General features: G+C 40.3%; 1 protein-coding gene across 5 annotated transcripts in view; it reads right to left on the minus strand.

The window, feature by feature from the left end:
- Ankrd28 (ankyrin repeat domain 28) overlaps positions 1 to 10,702 on the minus strand; it is a 141,354-nt gene extending 130,652 nt beyond the window's left edge. For 2 of the 5 annotated variants that reach the window (XR_016533215.1, XM_090321755.1), the window contains exon 1: positions 10,511 to 10,702. Coding sequence is in view for 1 of the 5 variants with exons in the window: in XM_090321755.1 (XP_090177881.1) it covers positions 10,511 to 10,537 (27 nt within the window). In the remaining 4 variants the exon portion in view is untranslated. Of the gene's footprint in view, positions 1 to 8,315; positions 8,404 to 9,464; positions 9,525 to 10,510 lie in introns of all 5 variants that reach the window. The other 3 variants (XM_090321777.1, XM_090321801.1, XM_090321784.1) reach the window with 3 other exon arrangements.
- Between the last annotated feature and the right edge of the window lie 6,719 nt (positions 10,703 to 17,421).

Consider the following 17,421-nt stretch of genomic DNA (forward strand, 5'->3'; position numbering starts at 1 on the left):
ATCCAAAATTAGCAAGAGGAACTACCAGTGTGAAATAAATGGAGAGTAAAGAAACAATATAAAAGAACATTGCAGGCTAGCACAGCGGCTCACAGCTATAATCCCAGCTGCCCAGGAGGTAGAGATACAAGGAAGAGCAGTCAGCTTAGGCAAAAAATGTTAAAGAGATCACCTATCTCCATAAACAAGCCAGGCATGTACAAGATCATAAGCAGTAAGATTGCCATCCAGGCCAGCCCCAGGCAAAAAAGACCCTATCTACAAAGAAACTAAAGCAAAACAAACAAACAAACCAAAAGAAAATGGCTGGGGATATGACTCTGTAAACATCTAACTAATAAGAGGAGGACCCTGAGTTCAAGTCATAATACCACCCAAAAAAAAAAAAAATCCAATGTGTTTCTTTGATTAGAGAAACAAGATTAGCAAAATCTTAGCCTAACTAGAGAAAAACTCAAATTAATTAGAGAAGAAGGATGTTACAAAGGATACCACGGAAATCTAAGAGTAGAGAATATTCTTAAAGCATTAAAAAAAATTGGAAAATCCAGAAGAAATGCATTTCTAGACACATCAAACTGAACCAAAAGGATACAAACAACAAAATATATCAACTAGCAATAATATTGAAGCAGTAATGAAGTCTCCCAACAAGAAATGTTCAGAACTGGATGGTTTCATTATCAATTTTTTTTTGGGGGGGGGCGGCAATCCTGGGGCTTGAAATCAAGGCCTGGGCACTGTATGCGGTACTGTGGAACTGAGCCCGGGCTTCATGCATGCTAGGGAAGCACTCTACCATTATGCCACGCCCCTAGCCCCTTCATTATCAAATTCTACTAGACCTTTAAAAAACTAATAGCAATGTTTACCATAGTAGTCCATCAAATCAAAAGGGAAGGATACTCATTCTACGCAAACAATATTACTGATACCAAAACTGGATAAAGACATAACAGAAAAGAAACTAAGCCTGATGCCAGTGGCCCACTCCTTATAATCCTAGCCACTCAGAAAGTAGCAAAGTATCTCAATTGGCAGGAAATTCAGAGTCTATCTCTGATTAACCAGCAAGATGTCAGATTGGAGTATGGCTGCAAGTAATAAGCTAAAAGCTGAGCTAGCCCTCCTGAGATCAAACCTAGTGCTAGCAACCACCCCCCAAAACAAAACAAAACTAGACCAAGTTCCTTGATGAACAAAGACACAAAAATCCTCACTTGTAAACCAAATTAAACAAATACTAGAAAAAAATACACATGACCATCTTAATAAGATGCAAAAAAGGCATTTAACAAAATTTAACATCCCTTCATAATACATGCTCTATTAAAACTAGAAATAGAAAGATCTTATCTAAGCTTAATAATCTAAGCTTATTGTATATAGCTTAATACAGGCTATATACAATACCCAAGGCTATATACTAAACAAATGCATTTATAAGTAAGGGGATGAAAAACCTCTACAACAAAAATTATGACACTGAACGAAGAAACTGCCTAAAATATTAGAAATACCTCACACATTTATGAATCAGCAGAGTACTGTGAAAATGATCATATTATTGAAAGCCACCTATAGATTCAATGTAATCCCCATCAAAAGTTTAATATTCTTCTTAGAATTAGGACAATCCTCAAATTCATATGGAACTACAATAAGACCCTGAACTTCCAGAGCAATCCTGAGCAAAAAGAGCAACACTGGTGGTATCACTATACCCGATTCAAATTATACTACAGAATCATAATAAGAAAAACTGAATGATACCAACACAAAAGTAGACACAGACCCATGAAAAAGAATACAGGTGAGGCCTGGAGTTTCGTCTTAGTGGTAGAGTGCTTGTCTAGTATGTAGGAAGACCCCCGGTTTCGATTCCTTGGTACCACAATCATAGAAAAAAACTGGAAGTGGCGCTGTGGCTGAAGTGTTAAGAGCTCTAGCCTTAACAAAGCCCAAGGACAGTGCTCAGGCCCTGAGTTCAATCCCCAAAACTGGCCAAAAAAAACAAAGAAAAAGAAAGGACCCAGAAATAATACCCATGCAACTACCACCATCTGATTATCAATAAAGAAAACACTTCAAGATTTAGCTATAGTAAGTGATTTTCTGACTAGTAGCTCAGGAAATAGTAAGAGCTGAAGATGGGAATGCATCAAATAAAAGTTTCTCTACAGCCAAAGAAATGAATAACATGAAGACAGACTAAAAATGAGAAAAAATGTTTGCCAGTTATTAATCTGACAAGGATTAAAATATTTAAAGAATTTTAAAAATTAAATATGAAAGTAATTCAATTAATAATGACAAAATAAACTGAACAGTTAATTCTTTTGAGAAGTACTAAAGGCCAGGCACTACACCTGTAATCCTAGGTACTCAGAAGACTCTGAGATCTGAAGATCTGAGTTCAAATCCACAAAGTCTATGAGAATCTTACCTCCAATTAAACAGTAAAAAAAGCTGGACTAGAAGCATGGATCAAGTAGTAGAGTTCTAGGTCCTGCCCTTAGTCCCAGTACAAACACACATAATGCTGGTGAGGATGTAGCAAAAAGGAAATTCTTTATGTACTCTTGGTGGGAATGTATGTTAGTTTAACCACTATGGAAAATCAATATGGAAGTTCTTTGAAAAACTAAAACTAGAGCCAGTAAGTCACAACTGTAATCCTAGCTACCCAGGAAATTGAGATCTGAGGACTTGAAGAGAGAAGCTAGACCAGGCAGAAACTTCTTGAGACTCTTATGTCCAATTAGCCACCAAAAAGTCAGAAATGGACTCTGTCTCAAATGTTAGAGCACTAGCCTTGAAGAAAAAAAGCTCAGAGACTGCGACCAGGTTTTGAGTTCAACCCCTAGGACCAGTAGCAAAACAAAACAACACCTAAAAATAGTAATGTTGATCCAGTTAAACCATTTCTAGCAATATACTTGAATGAAATGGAACATATAGTATACACATACATAAGAACTAACCACAACAGTCGATTTATACAATAGGTCCATATGCCCAACAACAGATAACTGGATAAAGAAAAAGTGGTATGTATACAAAATGAATGTTAACTACTTGGCTATAAAGGAGGAGGAAATGTCATCAGCAGAATGGTGAGGATCATGTTAAACAAATAGACCAGACTTGAAATAGTACATGTGGCATCCAGCTTTCAAAATGAAAGACACAAAAGGAGGGAGGATTTGAAAGGGGTCCTTGGGAATGGGAGTAGGAAAGGGTAATGGGTGGGTCAATGTGATTGTAGTATGTTAAATGCATGTGTGAAATAAAATGTCACAATAAACCCATTATTTCATCCAAATACTACATACTACTAAAAATATACTGAGTGCATACATGAAAACAGGAAAATAAAACTTTTTAAAAGAGGAGTAGATTGGGGTGGGTCTGATAAGGATACAATGTATGGAAATGCCAATAAAACTCCTCCTATACAACAAATTTATACTAACGAAGTGAATATAAAATGTATACTGCGTGTAAAAATATCCCATTTCTGCTTAGTATTTGATGTTGTACTTATACAAAAATGTTATATATTTTCTGAATTGTTGTAGCAGCTACCTCACTGGTCTTAAATGTTCTTGCCCTTCTGTAGCTATCCTTCCAAAAGTTGTAACTTCAATTTACAACACACAGACCCTTCCAAGGATCTAATGAAGTCTGAAATCTTCTCAAAGATTCTTACTGAAATCTCTGACTTTAAGAAAACCCAACCATAACTTGATATCCTTAAATTCTCAACTAATATTCCACATACTTAATTAAGTGGTCACAGTTAATTTAGCGAATCTAGTGCCCCCCTCCTGCCCACTTACACACCAATCAGGTCTAAGTCCTCATTATCTTAACATCCTTTCTTGGCTTCCCTTTTTCTTTCTAACACAATTGTTAACACAATTGTTGTTAACACTGAGATAATCTAGTGAACCTAAAATGCCTCCCCCTTGTACAAGGACTTTCTGTACCTATAATCAGATCCATTTCCAATTCTGAAATATGTGATCTCCATCTATTAATTAACTCACCAAATTTTAATTTGTATTATACAAGGTATCCAGAGGTCAAGAAACATAGAAAGCACTTACATTAGTTATATTTTCATGCAATGAGTTTTCCTTCAACTTCTGCAAAGAAGTACCTCACATTGTATTCTAACTAATGCTATCCTTGTGATGGTAAACTACTCTTTGTATCTTGCGGTCTTCAGCAGAAAGCAGTGGGAAACCTTACATTGGACTATTAGATAAAAACATTAATGTTCAATATTTGTATATTCTGTAGCTTTAATCATAAGATTTCTCAAGGGTTATCTTGATCAAACAATGCCCTTCTCTTAGTAGGTAGATCAAGTGAAAACTTTGCACTATTCAAAGACCCTCACCCTAACCTGGTACCAGTGGCTTGCACCTATAATCCTAGCTACTCAGGAGGCTGCAATCTGAGGATCGAGGTTTCCCAGGAAGGAAAATCCATAATCTCTTATTGCCAACTAACCACCAAAAATCCACAAGTGGTGCTGTGGCTCAAGTGTTAGAGTGCTAGCCTTGAGCTGAAGACCCTCACCCTAATCACCATTAACTTCAGCAGGGCAAACAAAGATGACTTATACAAAAATAATCCAAATAAAATATAACTATTGCAGGTTCTCACGTGTATGCAAAAGCTTAAGAAATACAAGTGTAGAGCAGAACTGTCGCTCCTAGAGGCTTCCAGAGGTAGGGTAAACAGAGAACTGCTAATAGGTCCAGGGGTATAGCTGGACAGAATAACTTCTACATATACTGGGGTAACTATAGTTGACAACAATTACTTGCATGCATTTTTCCAGAGCCAGGTAAAATATTTAACTGTGTATTTCTATAAACAATAGTAGACCTTTTCAATGTTCCTTAGACAACATGAAATAAGTGATGGATATAACAGCCAGTCTGACCTAACTTTTGTACACTATATAATGTATTGAAATAAGACACACCCCATAAACATGCAATGTATATGATTACTTTTCAAAAATATTTTTAAATGGGGAAAAGCTTTCAAGGAAACCGTATACAAATGAAAACAAACTTAAATATAAAAGCTGTCTTTTGGTATTTGATAGTATTTCTACCCCAGATTATACATATAAAGGCTGTAAGTGGAAATGAAATGGAATAAAGAATGTGGAAGGGTTTTTCTGGTCCTTTTAATAGGTAGAAACCATGTTTTTGCAGACATCTAACATTAAAGGGTATGTACATATATTTAATCATTATTTTTTAACATTTACATATTGATGTTATGTTTCAGTAAATCTTATAGACTTTTTTTTCTGCCAATATGAAGGGTTTGAACTCAGGGCCAGAGGCTTAAACATGCTTATTCAGTTGGCAACTTTACGCTGGTTATTTTGCAGATGAAATTTCTCTCAGACTTTTCTGCCAAGTTAGCTTCAAACCTTAATCGTTTGATTGAGGATTCAGTCTCCTGAACTACTAGGATTATATGCATGAGCCTGTAGGTTTCTGGCAATACTCATACTTACTAGAGAAGCACTATACTGCATGAGACATGCCCTCAGGTTTTTTTGCTTTATTTTTTTCCTAGTACCTCAACTTTTAAATTTTATTTGTTTTTTGCTGGTTCTAGGGCTTGAACTCAGGGGTTGGAACATTTCTGAACATTTCTGCTCAAGGCTAGAGCTCTAATCCTTGAGACAGAGCTTCATTTTCAGCTTTTTGGTGGTTAACCGGTGATGCGTCTCAAGCTGATTTCAAACCTTAATCCTCAGACCTCAGCCTCCCGAGTAGCTACAATTACAGGAATAAGCTACCTATGATCTTCTCTAGATTCCTCAATTTTTGCCCAGGCTAGCTATGGACAGCAATCCTCATACATATGCCTCCCTAGTATCATGGACTACAGACATATACCACCTAGTACATTCATCTTTGTTGACATGTATTCTTGCTATCTTTTTGCCCGTGTTGGCCTTGATTCTCATGATCACTGCCTCCTAAGATCAGAAATGTGAACCATTTGTGTAACCAGCCTGAACAAATTTTTTATTAAAGAATTTATTAACGTTGATTTTTACATCATTTTTTAAATGACAAGTTTTAACAAACAAGTGTTCAAGGAGGGAATCTCTATTTACAATCACTGGGACTTAGTATTTAGAACTTAATCAAAATTAGGCTATGGGTTTGTATGTCATAGAAACATATTAATTTATGAATTAAAACATGTCTATAGTCATAGGCTGAACAATTTTTTTAAATAACTTTTAAACATAAATCAGAAGTGATGACTACAGCTGGGAAGTGACAGAACACTTGTCGAGATTGGACTCTGGATCTAATATCCAGCACCAAAAATAATTAAGTTTATGACTAATAGATTTTTGATACAATACGGATATACTAATGGTTATGCTAAAACGAAAGGCTAAATGTCATATGATCCTATTTATATGAAATACCCAGAATAGGAAAATTCATATATTAAAAAGTAGATTAGGTATGGGAGCCAGTGGCTCATGCCTGTAATCCCAGCTATTCAGTAGGCTGAGATCTAAGGATTGCTATTCAAAGCCAACCTGGGCAGAAAAGTCCAGGAGACTTATCTCCAATAAACTACATAGAAGCCGGAAGAGGTGCTCTGACTCAAATGGTAGAGCGATAGGCTTGAGCACAAAGAGGCTCAGAGACAGTATCCAGGCACTGAGTTCAAATCCCAGAACCACCACAATCAAGAAAAGTAGATTAGTGGCTGCCATAGAACATGGAAAAGGGAAAACTGAAAGTGACTGCAAATGAGCAATAGTTTCTTCCTGGAATGACAGAAAGGTCCTAGAAGTAGGAGTAATTTGCTATTTGCACACATTTAAAAAACCAGTGAATTGTACTTTTTTTTAAAAAAAAAAAAGTTATTTTAGCTTAAATTCTAACATTTATTACCAGGATGAGTGTGCATCTCAGCATAAGACTGTGTGCTTAACACGAATGAAGTGCTAGATTCAATCCCCAGGTGCACATAAACATGTGTGTGCAGGTACACACATGCATTTAAACACAGTTTGTCTATATTGGTTATTTTATCTTCTGAAGAAAAAATTCATTAAGAAATCTTATGCTCTAGTTTTTTTTCCAACTGATCAAATTTAGCAGTTAAAAGCTAATTACTTACTAGTCCTTTAAAATTTCGGCATTGTCACTGGTTGTTACCAACTTGCCAATAGATTTTGTAGGACGCAGGGCCTGGACACCATCCTTGAGCTTTTGCTAGCACTTTACCACTTGATAGTGCCACTTTCAGCATTTTGTGGATATTTGGAGGTAAGAGTCTCCTGTATTTTCCTGCCAGGTGGATTTAAACAGCAACCACCAGATCTTAGCCTCCAAAGTTGATAGTGCCACTTTCAGCATTTTGTGGATATTTGGAGGTAAGAGTCTCCTGTACTTTCCTGCCAGGTGGATTTAAACAGCAACCACCAGATCTTAGCCTCCAAAGTATCTAGGATTATAGCAATGAACCACCTGCACCTGGCAACAACCTGGATTTCTGCCTTAAAAGAAAAAATGGAGATGATGTGGGGCATATCAACACTGGTTAGAGCTGAGCTGCAACTAAATAACACACCTGATCCTATGACTTTACTCTGCTCCACTCTCATTGCTTCCTAATCACTGAAGCCTAGTGTTGGTTGTCAGTAGCTTTGCAAACATGAAGTTTGTGATCTATAATCTTAATGGGCCTCTTTCTTTCTTTCTTTCTCTTTCTCTCTCTTTAAAGAGGATACTACTGACAACTCAAATATAGTTAATAAAAATAATTTTTACTAGCAAATATAAAGAAAATCACCACTGTGATACTTGTTGAAAAAAATGTACAATTCTTAAAGATTTGTGCTGTATAAACAAACCTAAAGTAATTCAGGGAGAAAATTTTTAGGTCTACTTTTATTAACAGAAAACAAATTATTTTCATTGTACTTACAATTAAAAATAGTTTCACCTCACAGAAAGTAATACAGTAATTATTATCCTCATAATTATGTGTTGGCACATAATGAGAGAATGACATCCTATTCAGATAGACTGGATGAGAATAAATTGCTTCATTTACACACTGATTTTAAATTTAAACCACTGAGGACCCTGCTAATGCCTTAAACACACAAAGTCAATCTTTATTCACTCGAGGATTGTATGCATAAAACTGTATTTTGGCAACGCCAGAAAACAAATTAAACAACTTCCTATTTCAAGGGTATATAAGGCTTTTGAGTTAGAAGCTATATCAAATACCTGCCGCTTTTAAATTCTGGATACTTAGCCACATCTTCTCATCCTTTCCTCCAAATAAATTGTAATTCATCTAGCTGCATTGCTTTTCCTGCAGATGGGAAAAGTTAAGAATATTTGCATTCCATTTCATCATCACTTCTACTAGCTACTATGAGCATATAAGATTTTTAAAAAAAACAGCAATTCTCTTTAAACTAGGCAAAACCAACTCATCTCAAGTCTCTGAAATGAGAAACTAAAGGAACCATAAGTAATATGGAGATCCATTTCAATGTTTTCCCCCAGCCATGCCACCTCATTAACTTGACCAAATATTCTCATGAGTACAGGTGACATTCTAAAAATCATTATCACTATTATTAATGGTTACTGAGAGTAAAGGAGGATCACAACTGCTTCATAATTCCAATTCCTAAGTACTCCAAGTCAAAGGAGCAACTAGATTTTATTTCCAGCTAAAATAATTCTGCTTCCCCTTAAACTTGACAGTAAACCTGACAGTAAATATAAAACAAGGTATTTTCACAAAGTTTTAACAAATTCTTAACTCACACAATGATCTAAGTCACAAAATAACTTTTTTTTGTTAGGCATAGGACTAGAAACAAAAATGGAAACACAAAGTACTCCCAGATTAGTACCAAAACCTAGATCTTGGGCTCCATGCTGCTAATTGTACAATAACCACATACGATTTATGCTTAAACTATTATTAACAGCGATGTCTGCTAGAATTTTGTTAAGTGTTCTCTTATCTGTTCTGTTCAATACAGTAACTAACAGCTACCTGTACTGAGCACTTCAAATATGGCTAGCAAGACTGAGTATATTTCATTTTAATTAAAGTTTCCATAGGTGGTTAGTGGCTATTAAGCTAGTGAAGTTTCACAAGTAATTTAAGATAGAAAGTATACACAAAACAAAAAAAGGTTTTTTTTCTTTTTTTTTCAAAACCTTGATATTAATGTAAGCTCTTTCCGGTTACCAAATAATACATAAGGTAGGCTTATCAGCCTAAACATTAATATTCTCTATGAAATGCAAATTCATATCAAGTAGACTGAATTTAAAGTCTGATATTTGAAAAGAGATAATATAAAAATTGCATCTAAAGTTTTTCCCCATTGTCTTTGTAAAAGGGGTACTCACTTTCGGAATAGTTTCTCAATGTATGCAAGTTACTTTCCTTTCAAATCTGTTCAGTATCTTCTGTTCAGAAAAACAAATGACAAAAATAAGCATTCAGCACTAAAGTTTCCGCGACTCGGTAAAGATCACGTTCATTTCTCAAACCTTAAAGAAGAGATACAAAATTTCTGGAAGTGTGTGCATTGCCTGAAAGCATAAGTACTCTTCTTCCAACGTTTTTAGGCATACCAGTCATTCTGACTTAGTAGCGATTTCATTTCTAGACCCAAAGTATTCTTTCCAATTCCAGCATGTCAAAGTCTTTTTTATTTATTTTTTTTGGGGGGGGCACTTCAGGTAGTCTTCCTACGGCAAGAAAAGTAACCAAGATGGTGTACAAAATGTCAAAAAGCAAACAAGTCTGGAAACTTGCACCACAGAGTAACAACTAGTTCCAAGAAGCAATCTGCCAGTTTTTGTTTGTTGGTTCCGGGAGAGAAAAGGGGAGAAAGAAGGAGAGAAAGAAGGGGAGGGGAAGGAGAAGGGGAGAGAGGAGTAGGTAGAGACGGGGGAGGGAGGGAGAAAGAGGAGAGAAAAGGAGAGGGGGGGAGGGAAGGAGGGAAAGGGAAGAGAGGGAGACTGCCGCGAACGATTCCGCAAAGCAAACCCCAGCACAAGGTCGTGACCCCGGGTCAGGGCTCCCAGCGCGGCTCCCGCCCTGCGGCGGAAAGCCACCTGTTAGGCCCCGGCCTCACCTGGCAGGAAAGAGAAGGCGCCCGGCCGGCCGCGCGCCCGCCAGGAGGCGACCTGCGCCGAACCCGCCCCTCTGGCCGCGGCCGCAAGCCCCCTGGCGGCACGTGGGCTTTCCAGGGCCCGGGCGGCTCTGACACGAGGGGCTCCGTGGTCACTAGACCTCCGCGTCACGCGCCGGCGCCAGCCCCAGCCCCAGCCGCTCCCGGCAGAGCCACCCGGCCGAGCCGAGGGGCCCACTCGGCCAGTCCGCCCGCCCTTCCTCCCCCCCACCCCACCCCCGGCGACGTGATCCCTCCCTGCCGCCCCTCACCTACCTGGTCGCGGAGTTTGAGGAACGCCATGGCGGTCGCCTCTGCCGCCACCCGGCCCACCGTGCCTGCCCCAATAGCTTCGGCCGCTATCAAGGGCCGGCGGGTCGGCGGCCGGCTTCGCTGAAGACAACGCGGGCAGGGGGCGGCACCGCCTCCCCGGCCGCCCGCCGCCGAGAGGTGCGGAGCCTGGCCGGTCCCGCCTCCTCCACGGAGGACTCCCCGCCCTCTTTCTTCCTTTCTTTTTTCCTCAACTGCTTCCTCGCGTTGCCCCCGCCGCCGCTGCCGCCGCCTCCTTCGCCTCACGCCCCTTCCCAAAATACCCCGGCAGCCACCACCGCCGCTACCGCCGCCGCGCCGCTCCAGCCCGCGGAGCGGCGGCATCCAAACTCCACTCCACAATATTACCACCACCGCCCGCAGTGATTGGCGGCCGCGCGGAGGAGAGGCCAGAGTAAGCCGAACGCCCATTGGCTACGCCGCCTCGCTCGCGCGCGCCCTCGCCGCCCCCCCCCCCGCGGCGGGCGGGGCGGGAGGAGGAAGCCCAGAGGGGTGGGCGCCAAGCGGCGGCGCGCACGCGCCAGGCGGGGAACGGGCCGGGGGAGGGGCAGCCAGGTGTCTCAGCTGGGCGCGCGCCCCGGGCACGGTGGGCGGAGCCCGAGGCTGGAGGGTGCAGGACCCCGAACGCTGTGAGAAGGGGGGAGGAAAAAGAGAGAGGGGGGGGCGCGCGGAGGGGGGAGGCCTGGAGCCAGGATTCCCACGTGGAGCCAGAGTGCGGGCGCTCCCCTAAAGCAGGGGGTGTTGAAGAGGCCGGGTGAGGGACCGGAAGGGGTGACCCGGAGAGTGCTGCTTTCCCGGGAGCGGCTGGGGAGAAGGGTGAAGCGGACCCGCTTGTGGAAGAGCAAGAATGCACCATGTGGTTGGGAAGGAGGAATGAGCGAGGCGAGTGGGGTGCTGCCTGGTCCTGGGCACGGCTTGGGCTGACGGCGACGGCACGCGGCACGGAAGGGCGTCGTCTTTGCAGCCACACAGGTTGTAGCTGCCGGAGCCTTTGACTGCCCGCCGTCCCCAGTCCCAGGCTGTTTGAGCGGCTCGCGGTTCTCATTCCTGCCGGTCTTGAGGATTGTTTTGTGTTTGTGTTTTTGGTGTTGGTTGTTTTTTTTTCCCCTTTCTTCTTTTGCATCAGAAGGATTTTTGCCTCCCCCTTGAGAAGAATCAATTTAAAAAAGAGAGAGAGAGAGAGAGACGTGCAAAATTTCCAATAAATAGCATCTTGGGATGGAGGAGGAGAAGCGACTCCTTTACCCTGCCACACACCCCCACGCCGCCCCAACAGCTCTGAAACGGCTTTTCTTTCTTAGGCAGCCGCGCGCACTGTTACCATTCCAGGCTTGTGTGGGAGAAGATTTGTTGTGTGCCTGTGTCTGTTCGCCCGGGCGGCTCCAGCCCCTGGTTAATAAAAGGTACAGATGGTTAGGACACAAATGTATGACGTCAGGCTTGGTTTTTAAAACTCCCCCTTTCCCTACATTCACTTGTGTCTCTTGGGACAGACTTTATTTAGAGGATCGATCTGAGCCTAATGGCAGTCTAGAGAAACAGGAATCTGTTCTAGGACTGTCCGCTTTATTATCATGCTGGCCTTAAAGCAAAAAATAAAAACATCTTTGTTTCCATGAAAATATGCAAATATAAGCTCAAAAACTCTGCTGGGTAACAAGTATTCTGGTCCTGTGTTATTTGTCATGATTCTGCTGAAACAATTTCTTACCTAAATTTAATTCTTCCTCATAAAGGCTACTTAAAATGGAGGAATTCTCCTAACCTCGATTATCTGTCCTTGTGTGGTTAAAAAGGTAGTCAGATGGCTTTCGCTTTACTTTGCTTTGCTTTGTCTCCAGTATTTAACTCCTGTCTCCATTGTCACCCAACCTCTCAAGCAATTCAGTGAAGGTGAATGAGTTAATATTGTGAAAGCATAAGTTCTCCCAAACAAAGTTGTTGTGTTCATCTTACTAGAATACTTTGTGATTACTGGCCAACTGAAGGGGTGTAAGAATTGACCCTCATTCATAAGCATGCTGTTCAAGCCTGCAGTTGTTGAGCCCAGAATTGGTACACATCCACAACCACACCCACCCCCAGTAATCTGTCCTCTGGGTTAAAGTTCTAGAATTTAAAAGCACAACAGGAACTTGATTAGGAAAAAAGCAACATGGTTTTAAATGTTTGAATTTAAATTATGGTCGATATGCCACTGAGCTAATAAAACTTTGCAGGGCTCTCCAAAATTTTCAGTTGAACAATAATGTATTGTTTTAGAGTATGCAGTCTCTGTGTTATAATAGACTATGAGCTCTCTTGATAGAGGATGCTTTAGACCTAGCTGGGTTTTCACCTTGAACACCATCTGGATCTCAGTTTCACCATTTGTTTAAAAAAATAAAAAAATGACCATAACCTGGCCTACACATCTCACACTACCCAACAAGATAATGATATGAAAGGCTATGAGAAAGCTGAAGGACTCTTCAAATTTAATATTAGCATCAAAACCAACTACATTTCTACAGCTGGCAAGACAGTAATAGCTTCTGAATAATTGGAAATAAAAATATATCATTGAGCAATGAAGTAAAAGAAGATTTATGTTCAATTTCTGGTAGTATTTTAATTGTTGTGAGATTGTTCTTGTTTATTATAAAATACTCAGATACTGAAGGAATCTCACATTGTAGAAGCTGGTGGGGCCCAGGTACTTAAAGACTGTCATCTCTTTCTCCCACCTTTTGCACTATTTTATTCTCTCGTACTACTGCCTGAAGCTTTGGTCACACATTAAGTACTCAGCAATCATAAAGCAGCTAGTATTCCTAATAAGTCTCCAGCAATGACTGATTGCTTGGTATAGACCCATGTACCTATGCCCAGCCATTCATTATTGCCAATTCAGAAAAGGGATGATAGCCCCTATTCAGAATTTATGTCTGAAATGAAACACATATTTAGATGTGACCTGTGAACTAGGCAGCAACACCAAATGTTACATGTTGGTCACTTAATTGGTACTTGGTATGCTTTACCTCATGTAAGCTTTTCATCAACCTCTTTATGTTGGGAAAAGAAGCTAAGCATGTCCAGAATTAATCAAATAATTTCACTGATGATTAATCAATGACAGAGCTTGAACGTATGAAGTCCTCCAAAGCCAGAGAGAGCAGTTATCTGTTGGAAATGACAACTACAAAGGGGTTTTGAGCTAGAAATTTCTGTCTAATAAAAGTGATTTTTGCTGAAGAGCCTGAAATAAGCAGAAAACTCTTATGGACTACTAAAAGCAGCAAAGTGAAGTTCAGAGCCCTAGATAGTACCATCAGAACATTCAGTATAATACAGAAATAGAACATACAGATAAATGCTCATAATTAGTTTTCAAGAAGAAACATAAGTTGATTGTGTCAAAGAAAGAAAATTAAGTCTGAATAGTAATGAAATTTTTAAAGTGGGACTACAAATAACAGTGAAATTACAGAATATCAAATGCAATAAGAAAATGTTAAAAAAAAAAAAGCTGCAGCAGAGGAAAGTCAGATTACTGTAAAAGTAATGAATGACAGTCATCTTGTCAGCCAATTCATCAATAATAATAGGTAATTGAAAATGGCAGGAATTATCTGAATTGAGAGGACATAACTGAGAAACTAAAATTCTATGCCTAGCTAACCTATCTTTCAAGTAGGCTCATAGATGCCCACTGTGCCCACTGAAAGAAACCCCAACAAGAATCTTGTTGGGAATAAGTCCCAACAAGAAAAAAAAAAGCTTAATTAAAAACAATGAAGTGAGCCAGGTGTTTGGCCTAGTGGTAAGAGTGCTTGCCTAGCATGCATGAAGACCCAGGTTCGATTCCTCGGTACCACATACATAGAAAAAGACAGAAGTGGTGCTGTGGCTCAAGCGGTAGAACTCTAGCCTTGAGAAAGCCCACGGGCAGTGCTCAGGCCCTGAGCTCAAGCCCAGGACAGGCAAAAAAAAAAAAAAAAAAGTATGTTGGGCCGAGAGTTTGGCCTAGTGGTTGAGTGCTTGCATAGCATTCCCAAAAACCTGGGTTCGATTCCTCGGTACCACATACATAGAAAAAAAAGCCGGAAGTGGTGCTGAGGCTCAAGTGGCAGAGCTCTAGCCTTGAGAAAGTCCAAGGACAGTGCTCAGGCCCTAAGCTCAAGCCCCGGACTGGCAAAAAAAAAACAACAAAAAAACACCAAATATCTTGGTCACTGTGTCCATAGTATTTTAGGTGTATACATTTTAGACTTTTTTAAAAGGTGAAATTAAAGCTGGGCATGGTGGCTTACACCTGTAATCCTAGCTACTCAGGAGGCTGAGATCTGAGGACTTCGGTCCAAAGCCAGCCCAGGCACTAAAGTTCAGGAGACTTTTACCTTCAATTAACCACTAGAAAACCAGAAGTGGCACTGTGGCTCCAGAGGTAGGGTGATAGCCTTGAGCTGAAGAGCCCAGGGACAGGGCCCAGGCCCAGATTTCAAGACCCACAACCAACAAAAAAAAAAGGTAAAATGAAAATATTAGTCTTGGAAATATAGTAAATTATTATAGTAGGAAAGAGTTCAGAGTTAAAGCAGCTAGACTTATTTTATTCAGAAGTGAAATATTCCTTAATTTGGGGTTATTATATTGGTTAGGTTTCTTTGTTGAAAAGCCCAGAATTCATGCAGGGGTTTCTTAAAAAGATAACAGCTCTCATAGTCATTGGAAGAGTTAGCAAAACAAACTGGGGCTAATCTTGTTGAAAAAGTGCCATAAGTTGTGAAATGGAACTGGCATGATAAAGAAACGCTGTTTCCATCAAGTACCAAGTGCCAGGAGCTCAACTTTTCTTCATTTGCCCCTGCTGTCAGCATGACTGCCAATTCTGTGTCAGAAACTTGATCTTGAAAAAGGAAGCTGCACATAGCTTCCTCACATTTCCATAAGCACTGCTAGTTAGCATGAGCCCAGGGCAAGGACTGCATTGTGGTTGTAAATTCTAAATCCTATTCCAGGAAGGTGAGATTTATAACCAGAGAATTCTCCTACAATAGAAATATTAGATTATAGGCATTCTTAAATATAACAATGTCTTTATTGGGGGGTCCAGAACTCAGAGCCTGAGCACTGTGCTTGGGCTTTCTCAAGGCTAGCACTCTAACACTTGAGCCACAACACCATTTCCAGCTTTTCCTATGTATATAGTACTGAGGAATTGAACCTGGGTCATTGTGCATGCTAGAAAAACACTCTGCCCCTAGGCCAAACTCCTGGCCCTCAATGTGAAATATACTCACTAAAATAAGATAATAAAATATGTGGCATCCATATGTATAGGGAGGAAACCAATGGCCTAGAGAATACCTAGTTAATGGGATTCATAAACAAAAGAAAAAATTAAATTAACTAGATAGCAAATATGTAATTCAAATAGGATTATGGAATGAAATTCAAAGTAGATTGTTCATCACAATAAATGTAAATGGATTAGACCTGTTCATACAAAAACAATGGCAGCACCAAGGACAGACTCAAATTTTTAGAATAGCTATGTGCTTTATGCAAGGTATTTGGTTAAAACAACACACATTATCAAAACTGGTGGGGGCTGGGCACAGTGGCTCACACCTGTAATCCTGGCTACTCAGAAGGCTGAGATCAAGGTTCAAAGCCCGCCCAGGCACAAGAGGATCTGGACTCTTATCTCCAGTTAACCTCTAGAAAATGGGAAGTGGGGCTTGGCTCGAGGGTGGGACAGTAACCTTGAGCTGAAGAGCACAGGGACGGCACCCAGGCTGAGTTTAAGCCCCATGACCCACAAAAAAAGAAAAAAAAAACTTGTAGGAAAAGAATATTAAAAGGAACTGTGTACCAAGAAAATCTAATGAAGGTATTTGTTCATCTAGTAACATTAATATTAGCTAAAAGAATTTAATGTAAAAAGGGTTGATAGGGGGGCTGGTAGCATGGCCTAGTGGTAGCGTGTTTGCCTAGCCTGCACGAAGCCCTGGGATCTATTCCCTGTTACCACATACACAGAAAAAGCCAGAAGTGGTGTTGTGGCTCATGTGGCAGAATGCAGGCCTTGAATAAAAAGTTTCCAAGGACAGTGCCCAGGCCCTGAGTTTAAGGCGCAGGACTGGTAAAAATAAAATGAAAATTAAAAAAGGATTGATAAGAATAAATAGATAATGTCATCAATGTAAAATGAACCATCAATCAAGATATATAGTCATGAACTTGTATGCATTTAATCACAAAGCAAACTGTGATGGAACTTCTTACAGAAAATGGCAAAGGCATCATCAAAAGCATAAGCTAACAAAAAGTGTTAAGTATTATAAACTTTGGTAAGCTTTAGTGTATTAGTCAGACTTTTCATCATTGTGACCAATACCTGAGAGAACAACTTACAGAAAGATTCATTTTGGTTCATGATTTCAAAGGTTCCAGTGCATATTCAGTTGGCTCCCCTGTTTCTGGGCTATGGTGAGTCAGAACATCTTGGTGGAAGGGCCTGGTGGAGGAAAGCTGCTCACCTAATGGTGACCAAGAAGCAGAGAGAGTGACTGGAAGGGACCTAGGACAAGACACACCCTCCAAAGACATACTTCCAATGACCTACTTCCACAGCTAGGCCCCAACTCCCAATGGATTATAAATCTACCAATGGACTAATACATTGATTAGGTCAGAAGCCTCAGGATCTGATCATCTGTTAGTAGATAGGGATCAAATTTCCTACACATGAACTTGTGGAGAAATACTTTATATCCAAAACATAGCATTGATAGCATTGTCTGTGTATACACATATATAACCAGTAGTCTAAAAAATGTACTTCATTGTACTAAGAAATTGTGGTTCGT

Source organism: Megascapheus bottae, chromosome 2 (assembly GCF_031878675.1).
Source record: "Megascapheus bottae isolate mThoBot1 chromosome 2, mThoBot2.hap1, whole genome shotgun sequence".
Lineage (NCBI taxonomy): Eukaryota > Metazoa > Chordata > Mammalia > Rodentia > Geomyidae > Megascapheus > Megascapheus bottae.